The sequence below is a fragment of the Haliaeetus leucocephalus genome, unplaced genomic scaffold, assembly GCF_000737465.1.
Source record: "Haliaeetus leucocephalus isolate CR32 unplaced genomic scaffold, Haliaeetus_leucocephalus-4.0 Scaffold92, whole genome shotgun sequence".
Lineage (NCBI taxonomy): Eukaryota > Metazoa > Chordata > Aves > Accipitriformes > Accipitridae > Haliaeetus > Haliaeetus leucocephalus.
The window spans coordinates 1264683-1273609 of record NW_010972528.1 but is presented as its reverse complement, the minus strand read 5'-3'; the positions used below and the strand labels follow the sequence as shown (position 1 = coordinate 1273609).

At 62.6% G+C, this 8927-nt stretch overlaps 2 protein-coding genes across 2 annotated transcripts in view; one reads left to right on the top strand and one right to left on the bottom strand.

The window, feature by feature from the left end:
* Positions 1 to 2533: 2533 nt before the first annotated feature.
* Positions 2534 to 5728, bottom strand: LOC104842682 (fibulin-7-like). Its single transcript, XM_010585194.1, has 8 exons — positions 5660 to 5728; positions 5049 to 5205; positions 4723 to 4893; positions 4400 to 4525; positions 4113 to 4235; positions 3886 to 4023; positions 3648 to 3786; positions 2534 to 2894 (listed from the first exon to the last, which is right to left on the bottom strand). The coding sequence occupies exons 1-8, from the start codon at positions 5726 to 5728 to the stop codon at positions 2534 to 2536; spliced, it is 1284 nt and encodes a 427-aa protein (XP_010583496.1).
* Positions 5729 to 7643: 1915 nt separating this feature from the next.
* LOC104842681 (C-type lectin domain family 18 member A-like) overlaps positions 7644 to 8927 on the top strand; it is a 3574-nt gene continuing 2290 nt past the window's right edge. Inside the window, exons 1-3 of the mRNA XM_010585193.1 lie at positions 7644 to 7743; positions 8283 to 8374; positions 8865 to 8922. Coding sequence (XP_010583495.1) covers positions 7644 to 7743; positions 8283 to 8374; positions 8865 to 8922 — 250 coding nt within the window. The remainder of the gene's footprint in view (positions 7744 to 8282; positions 8375 to 8864; positions 8923 to 8927) is intronic.

The following is an 8927-nucleotide window of genomic DNA, read 5'->3' as shown; positions in this document are numbered from 1 at the left end:
GAAGGAACACGCAACCAGCCGCCCTGAGGCACCGGCACCTCCCGGGGATATCGGGGCAGGCACCGGGGGCCGGGTCGGGCGAACGGTATCCCGGTCAGCCATTGAGGGGAGGGTCGGATAGACTCCTCCCACGGCTTCGCCACCTCTCTATCCTCACCTTCTTCCCTCAGAGGGGGTTGAGAACGGCCCCGTCCCCGCTTCATGCCCAGAGCGGGTAACGGGGCCTGCGGTTAAAACCGGCGCGGCAGCTCCCGGCGCCTTCAGCGAGTTCAGGCCGTTGGGCCCGTCGTCATGACAACGGACGGGGCTACGGAGGGGCGCAGGCGGCAAAAAGGCCGGGCGCGATCCGTTCGGCGGAGATGGCGGGGGTGGGGGTGGGAAGAGCGAGGCTTCACTCCATAGGAGCCCGGGTGTGGGGGTCCCCGTTGGAGCCTGCGGGCCCAGCGAGGACCTCCACACCCGGGGAAGGCCTGGCTACTGGCATGCTTCCCCCCAGCCCTTCAGCAGCCATCCTTGACGTGCAGACAGGGGTTTTATGCCTGGTGGCACAGAGTAATTTGTATTGGAAAGACCTACACCATCCCTCCATCCTGGCCTTTCATCGATAAAGGAGGTGGTGAATCCTTCCCCGGAGGCCGGAAAAGTCACGACACTTCAAAAGGCCTCCTTTGGGAGGGTGCTTGTTTTTCCCTTCATCACCCCCAAAGCCAGCTGTGAAGCGCTGCTGGGAATGCCGGCTGTGTTTTTAGGAAAAAACCCAAGATTTTGTAGGTTGGCTGGGGTCAGGGAGGCTCTGGGAGCCAGTGGTGGAAGGATGGGAGGCTGGTTGTGAGCTGGAGCCAGCCGTCCCACTCCCTGGAAGCTGTTAGGAAAATTCCCTTCCCTAACTATTATATCAACTAGTCTTTATAGTACGAAAACACCCCTCTGACACGGCTTTGAAACCCTCCCAGCATCATCTGGCATCATAGATCAGTAACTCCAGCAAGACTCTGGGGACGTCTGGATCTATGGACAAGCAGCAAGAATGCTGGAAAAATATTGTTGCCTTGCAAAGTTTTACGATGATTCGTAATCAGTAAGGGGGGTGTCAGTGATTAGTCAAGGCCTGTTGTACCTGAAGGTCTGAAGGGTATAAGAAACCGGTGCAAAACCACATTTGGGGTGCCCAGTTTGGCTGGGACACATGTGCAGGAATAAATATTTACCCTTCTAATTCTCTACTTTGCATCCCAGCCTCTCTCCTCGGTCAGCACGGGCCAGCTGCAGATTTTCGTGACACAGCACAGCCAGCCCCGCCAGCCCAGCCCGCAGCTCTGCTGCCCTCAGGGAAGCCTTTTCCCCCTCCTCCAGCAAAGCAGCCGTGCGGATCCCCAGGAGCTGGCGAGCAGAACTGGTGGCAGTGCCGGCTGTGGGTGCATAAGGAGGTCTTTATGAGCTGCCTGTGGTCTGTGCACAGCGGCTGCTTTGTGTGAGGGGTGCTGGCACCCGCCAGCCGGCCACTCACCTAAGAAAGCTTCTGTGTGTGGAGAGAAGGTTGTCCCGGGAGCAGCGTGTCCTTTGCTTGCTGTCCCCAAAGGCCCTCATCACCTTTTCAACCGCCAGCCTCCCTGCACAGGGATCTGGCCATGTTGGTGGTGGCAGTGGGTGCCCAAAGAGTGGAGGGGGGGCTGCACCTCTTTTGTCCTCTTTGCCCTCCCCTTCGAACAGGGGAACAGCTTGAGTGCTCAGTGAGCTACGGAGCTGCTGCTTTGACCACCCGTGCGGTCGGCTCCTGTCAGAGGTGTTGCAGAGGGAAGTCTCCCGGCCGCAAGGGAGCATGGCCCCCGGTCGCTGTCCCCTGCTCACCTGGTGCCAGGGAGCCCCGCTGTGCTTTGCTGGCACCTGCCAAAGGGGCTGGGGACAAGCCTTGGCTGTGCAGGACATGCAGGGCAGCATGTTCAGCCCATCTCCCAGTCCTGCACTGGAGGGCTCTTCAGTGTGGCCCCCAGGAACAGTGGTTCTGGGAGGGACATGGACACTGCGTGATCCTGGGTGGGTTTGACAGCTCTGCTGGCACCTCAAAATCTGCAAGGGCACCCTGCCATGACCACAGCCCCCAGCTCTCCCCAGGAGCCTTGCCCCAGGAGCACGGGGCTGCTCCCATGCAGCAGGCATACAGCAAGGAGGACACCCTTCCTACAGCCACTTTTCTTTTATTAGAGGTTACAAGATACAAGGAACCGGACCTGCATGCCATGTGCCATCGGCTTGCTCTGCTGTGCCCCTCTGTGTGCCATGCGGGCAGAGAGGAAGGGGGCTGGCAGAGGCAGGCACCCCCAGACTGGTGCCCCCATTGCTCGCAGGGTTTTCCTTGCAGCCTTTGCGACAGGCACCATTTCTGCTGCGATGGCTTTGCCCTGCCAGCCATGAGCAAGCATTATGGGAGAGAGAAGTCCCCAGTGGGACAAGAACTGGGACCACTGAGCTGAACCCTCTCCATCACTCCCCAGGACAGACCCTGGCTTGGCCCCACACCCACCTCCAAAGGCGATCAAAACTCGTATGGGGACACAAAGGCTGTGACCTTGAAGATGTGCTTGCCCAGGAGGACCTTGCGTGAGAACTCGCTCATCTCCAGCTCCACCTCCAGTGTGGCTGGCCCGGCCACAGGGCTGGTGAGCACCAGCTCTCCTGTCTGCCGGTCAGAGCGCCGCACGGCAAAGACGCCCTGGCCCCGGCCGCCCATGATGGCGAAGCGCAGGCTATCGCCCACGAAGCGGGTGGTGGACATCTTGAAGAGGACGCGGGGCACGGTGCGGTTGGCCTGGAGAGGCAGGTAGTGGAAAGAGATGGAGGTGGCAGCCAGGCGGCAGGCTCGGCTCTCCATGGGGCAGGGGTTCCTCTCACACTGGCTGCCAGGAGAGAAGGAGTACAACCACTCAGTGCAGTCGTTTGGCTCTCGGGGAGCTGCCTGCATCCTTGCAAACAAGCCTAGCCTGCACTGCAGGTAGCATCTCCAGCTCCACTGCCGGTCCTGCGGCAGAGCAACCCAAGTCAGCCACATCTGAGTGTGCCCAGCGTCGGTTCTCTGTCCCATCCCTGCCTCTGCCAGGCAAATGCCATGCCTTGCAGGGATACGGCTCTGGGTCACGCTCCAAGGCTGGGACCTGGGTTACCACAGTCCCGGCTGAAGGCCAGGGATGGAGCCAGGCTCAGATGTGCCTCCTGCAGTGGAACATCCCTTGTTCAGAGCAGGGATGCTCCTCCGCTTGGGTCACTTGTGCTCGGCCGCAAAACAGTTCAGTCTTACAAGCAGGACCAGGGGGATTTTGCCTGCTGGATGGCAGCCGACGGCACTGCGTGGATGTGCAGCAGAGGGGAAATGGCATCGTTCCACCCAGGCTGGGGCTCTGGGGGGCTGGGGTCCTGGATTAAAATCACCATGCATCAGGGTGCTCCCACCTGCACCCCCAGCCACTGGCATCCCAAAACCATTGGGGAGCATGCCAAGCACACTTAGGCACCCTACCTGGCAATTTGCTGCCAGCGCTGGCTGGCACTCGCCCTGCTGCCTCTGGTTGACATGATATGGTCCTCAGGGCACCACAGGACCCATCGCGTGGGGGAGAGAGCATGACGCAGCCTGAGCCACATGTGGTACTCACAAGGCAGAGGTCTTGACGTAGCTGGTGTTGTGGCGTGGTGGGGGGCACTTGGGGCGCACGCAGCGATGGCCCCCGAAGGTGTTGATGCAGAGTTCACCCTGGGTGCAGTTGTGCTGCTTCCTGGCGCACTCGTTCACGTCTGTGGCAGTGACACGGGGTGAATGGGGCTGTCCCTACTGCTCCCCACCGCACCCCTGGTCCCGTGGGATGCTCTCTGCCTTGCACCCACTGCTCTTACCCTCGCAGGCATTGCGGTCAGCGTGGAGCAGGTAGCCGGGCGGGCAGAGGCAGCGGTAGGAGCCGGGGAGGTTGAGGCAGTCGTGGAGGCAAAGCCGGGTCTGGGGACTGGACTGGAAGAGCTGGCACTCGTCCACATCTGGGGGGACAGAGCAGAGCATGGCTGGGGCTCCCATTAATGCTGAGCCTCAGTTTCCAACCCCCCCCCCATCCTCATGTCCCTTTTACCGTGGCACATGCCGCTGGCTTGCATCTGGAAGCCGGCATCACAGCTGCAGCGCCGGGAGCCCGGGCGGCCCTCAGCACAGCGGGGCTGGCGGCTGAAGGAGGCGTTGCTCAGCGTCACCCAGTCTGCGGGGGTGAGCGGGTGTCACTGCTGGGGTGGGGGGCATGGGGAGATGGGTGGGGGATGAGATCCTGGGGGGCTGCCAGGGAAGGGGGAGGCGGGTGCAGCATGGCTGGGTGCTGTCTCCATGAACATCCCCGTCCTCTGCAGCCCAAACCTGGGCACCTACAGGCGTAGATGGGGCTCTGGCAGCTGGGGCCTGACCAGCCCCGAGGGCAGAGGCACGTGTAGCTCTGGTTGCCATCCACGCAGGTCCCACTGTTGGCACACGGGTTGCTGGAGCAGTCGTCAATGCCTAGGGAGAAGGAGCTCATGAACACCGGCACATTCTCGCCCCACCCTGCTGCCCAGCCTCAGTGCCCATTGCTGCAGCCTCTGGGCTGCTCTCCCTGCAGCCGGGGGAGCAGAGCGATGGGACCCTGCAGCTTGGGGTGACAGAGGACCCCCTGGGGAGGGCTAAGCCCGTGGCACCCCAACCCCATTCCACTTCACTTCTGCAGAAGGGCTGGGTGCCACTCCACGTGCGGTCGTGTCGGCAGGCGCGTGTCTCTGAGCCCACCAGCTGGAAGCCGGCGTCACAGACGAAGTGAACGTCGTGGCCCACCCGCACGCTCCGGCCCAGCATCCGTCCATTCAGGGGCACCACCGGCTGTGGACAGGTCTCTGCGGACAGACAGACATGGGTGAGGACAGACATTGCCAAGCTGGAGCCGACCTCAGCCCTGGTGAGGAGCTGAGGGTCCCTCACCCAGGCTGCTCGCCAGGTGTCCAGGAGTCGGACCCAGCCCCATGAGGATGTCACCCCTGGCTGGGTTTACCGTTGCGTTTGGTGGCCTGTCTCTGGAGGCGGTTCTGGAGAATGGAGAGCTGCTGCCGGAGTCCACGTGTGCCCCGCAGGTGGGCGGCCTCCTGTGCCACCAGCAGCTTCTGCATCTGGCGCACCGTGCTGAGCGCCTGCTGCTGGCTCAGGCACTCCTGGGGGGACACAAGGACATCCCCATCACCCGCCAGACTCCACCACCACCCTGCTGCAGCCTGGAGGGATCCTGCCAAGCAGGCAGCATCTCTGGGGTTGGTTTGGATGCCCTGCCCTGGGCAGAGCCCCTTCCTCCCCATCCCAGTGTGGGGGCTGCCCCTGTCTCTGTATCTGCTCCAGCTTCAGCCCCTCTGCTTGGTCCTGCCCCAGCACTTGGATGCTGAGGAGCAGCTTGGATGCCCCAGGTGGGTTTAGCATCATCTTGCTGCTGCAGGAGAAAAGCCCCACAACCATCTCCCCTGACCCTGGGCAGCCCCGTGGGCACCATGGCTGTGCCGTACCCCCCAATCTGGGGCGGTGATGGGGCACTGGGGTGTGAGAGGTGGGTGCTGAGAAGCCCCCAGTGGGGGGGGGTCTGCAAGGGGACTGGATGGGGGGCACGAGGGTCCTTACCTGGGCGCTGCCGAGGGGCAGCTGCAGGATGCCCAGGGCCAGCCAGGCTGGCAGCGGGATTAGGAGCATCGTGCCGGGGCTGGCTCCAGCTGCACAGGCTGCAGGGATGAGATGCTGGCAGTCCGGTTCTGCCCCGCTCGCTCGCAGCCGCGCTCCTGTGCTCACCGGGATTTATTCACAGCGCGTGCCTGTGTGTTTGTTGGTTTTTCCCCTGGCTGAGGCAGAGCCGTAGGAAAGTTTCCCCTTGGCACTGGCACCAGCCTTTCCCTTCCCTTCCCTCTCTGCACATCAGAGGCTTTGGGGCCTTTCATGTCACAGGGCCAGCAGATGCCGGGGCCAGGCAGTGGCTGTCACGGCACTTGCTGTGGTACCGGTGGTTCTGGGCTCCCCCCACAGCCAGCCACAGCTCTGGGGCTCCCCAGCACGCAGGGGTGAAGGATGAGGCTAATCCCGTGTGTTTGCTAAGCATGGGAAAGTCTCCCGGGAGAAAGGATGGCTTTGGAGTCAGTGCCGGCATCCAACTCTCCGGTGGGGCTGGGGCTGCTGAGGAAGGCAGCCTGGCAGCACCACGGACTTGCCGGCCTCAGCACGGCTTTGCTAGGGTGAGCTCAGCCATGGTTGGAGCCTACAGGGGGACCTCAGGGCTCTGCTGCAGCCTAGAGTTGGGGTGCAGGTTGACATTACAGTCGGCATTAGGGTCAGGGTTAATGTCAGGGTCAGCATTAGGTTTAGGGTTAGGGTCAGCATAAAGTTTAGGGTTAGGGTTAGGGTCAGCATAAAGTTTAGGGTTAGGCTTAGCATTAGGGTTAGGGTTGGAGTTAGAGTTGGGATTAGTGTTAGACTCATGGTTAGAGCTAAGGTCAGGTTTTGGGTTAAGGTTAGGGTTAGGATTAGGGTTAGGGTTAGTGTTGGGATTGGTGCCAAGGGTTTAGGTTCAGATGAACAGGAGGTTAGCGGGAGGGTTAGGGTTGGCATTAGCAACCCCAGGGTTCAGGCCAGGGTTAGGGTTAGGCTCAGGTCGAGGGAACTGAAGGCATTCAGAGCTGGATTTCTGCTGACATCCAGCTCAGCCCTGATAGCTGGCAGGTGGGATGCTCCCTGTCCCTCCCACCCATGACAGGCCTGAGGAAGGGGCATGGCAGCATGTGCCTGCCCCCCAGCCACCCCCAAGCAGGTATGTTTGAAGCCCACATATCTGCCCTGTGCCAGGGGAGCACCTCCAGCTCCCCAGCATGGGTGCTGGGAGCCCAGCACTGGAGCAGAGCCATCGGGGTGCTACTGAGCCCCCCGAACAGCATGGGTTCTGGGACCCCTGCCCAACCCCAAGCGCCTGCTGATATGTGCCCCCCTGAGCCCGGCATCTCTCCCACTGCCGCCCCCCCAGCCCTCGCATCCTCCCACCCCGTAACCATGCTGCCCAGCTCGCAGGAGCGGGTATTTGGCTTCGTGCCTGTGGCGGTGTGTGTTACCTCCCCAGCATGTTTAATTCATGGGGCAGGAGGAAGGCTGGCAGCAGGGGCCCCCTTAGCTGCCCCTCCAGCCCCATGCCATCCAATCTCCCAGTGCTCCAAAGTGGGTGCCACTTGGGACCCCCTGCTCCTGCCTGCCTTCCCATCCCAACCCCGGCTCAGCAGCGGGGCTGGGGCAGAGCACGGGGGGCCAACCCTGCTATGGGACATCCCAGCAGGGCTGCAGCCCGGGGCCCTGGGAGCTGTCTGCCGTGTTCGCGCCAGCGAGCAACTGTTTTGACAGAGCTATTACTCACCCGTCAAGCTTTTGTTCGAGCTGACCAGCGGTGCCTGTCTGGAGTCCTGAATAGGATCAAATCCTGCAACCAGACACACACACACAAGCACACACAAGCGCGCAGGAGCGCGCGGCCGAGCTTGCCCCAATGCCAGGGCTGCTGCAGGGTGGCTCGTCTCTCCCGAATCCTCACTCCAGAGCTATGGGGGTCTGGTCCCCCCCAACCCCAGGCGCCTGTATGAAGCTCTTGGTGCTCCTGGTTTCTAACCTCCTCGTGTTTAGAGTGGGTGAGACGGGGTCGGATGCTCTGGAGAAGTTGTCCGCGCTGGCTCCGGGAGGTAATCGGGAGAGGGCCTGGGGGGGTCTGCTGCTGGCAGCAGGACTGGGGGGCAACTGGTTGAGGGGGGTGGGTGCACCCTAAGCACCATCCCCTGGGGCCAGGCCAGGCGGGCAGGGGGCTGGGTGGGTGATGGGCACCCAGGGATGGCAACGGGGGTCTCAGTGGATGATGGGGGCTAGGGATGACATGGGATGGAGTTTGCGGGGGGGGCATGGGGCTGGTGATGGGATGAGCAGGGGGGGTGAGTACATTCCTGGCAGTCTCAGCCCACCCATGCGAGACAGGGGCTCAGCAGGCTGGACCCCCCCGCGGCCCCTGCCCCTTTTGTGCTCCCAGCCCAAAAGCGCTTTCTTCTCTCCCCTCGAGTCTCCATGGAGACCCGGGTGCCTTCCCCGTATCCCCGGCTGCAGACGGACTCTTTGGGGGGTGGAAGGGCCCCCCGAAGGGTCCATCCGCAGCCAGGGATATGGGGAAGGCACTTGCACCCCACAGCCCCCTTGGCCCCATCCCCAGCCCCTGCTGTCCTGCCCCCTCCAGCTCTCAGCATGAAGGAGAGCTTCCTGGTGCTCTCCCTGCACAACAAACTGAGGAGCAAAGTACAGCCCCCCGCCGCCAACATGCAGAAGCTGGTGAGCCCCCCCGGAGGTGTTCATCTGTTCCCCCCCCCACCCCCTTGGATGTCCCATCCATCTCCCACTCCATGCCCAGGGATAGGGGGGCAGCCCATGGGTGCTACACGGTAGTTCGTTAACAAGCTAATGAAGCAGAAGACCTGGCTGGCGTGGGGCCCCCGGGGAAGGACATGCCACCGGCACTGCCAGACCCAGCACACACCAAGGGCAGGGCTGGTCCCTTGGTGACCCCCATGGGGTCCTCCAGGTCCCATGATGGCCCTCAATGTCCCCCAATCACCCCACACCTGCACACCAGGAGCAAGACTGGTCCCTTGGGGTCCCTTGCAGCATCCCCCATGGCGACCCTCTGATGTCCCCCAGTCATCCCCTGGACTGACCCCCTTGGTGGTCCCCAATCCCTGGGTGGTCCCCCGCTCTCCCCCAGCATCCCCGCCATGGGGGCTGTCCCCGGGGACCCTTTGTGGCTCACGGCACACCTGTGCAGGAGTGGAGCGAGGAACTGGGGCGGCTAGCCGGGGCGCGGGTGGCCAGCTGCCTGGAGGGCCCC

What these genes read in the sequence shown, in the direction of transcription:
- LOC104842682 (XM_010585194.1), bottom strand. Translation starts at nt 5,728, where the DNA reads ATGCTCCTAATCCCGCTGCCAGCCTGGCTGGCCCTGGGCATCCTGCAG. An exon ending in CACCCAGCCCTTCTGCAGAA is followed by an intron (nt 4,526 to 4,722) that starts GTGAAGTGGAAT and finishes CCTTCTCCCTAG; the next exon opens with GCATTGACGACTGCTCCAGC. An exon ending in AGCCAGCGGCATGTGCCACG is followed by an intron (nt 4,024 to 4,112) that starts GTAAAAGGGACA and finishes CTGTCCCCCCAG; the next exon opens with ATGTGGACGAGTGCCAGCTC.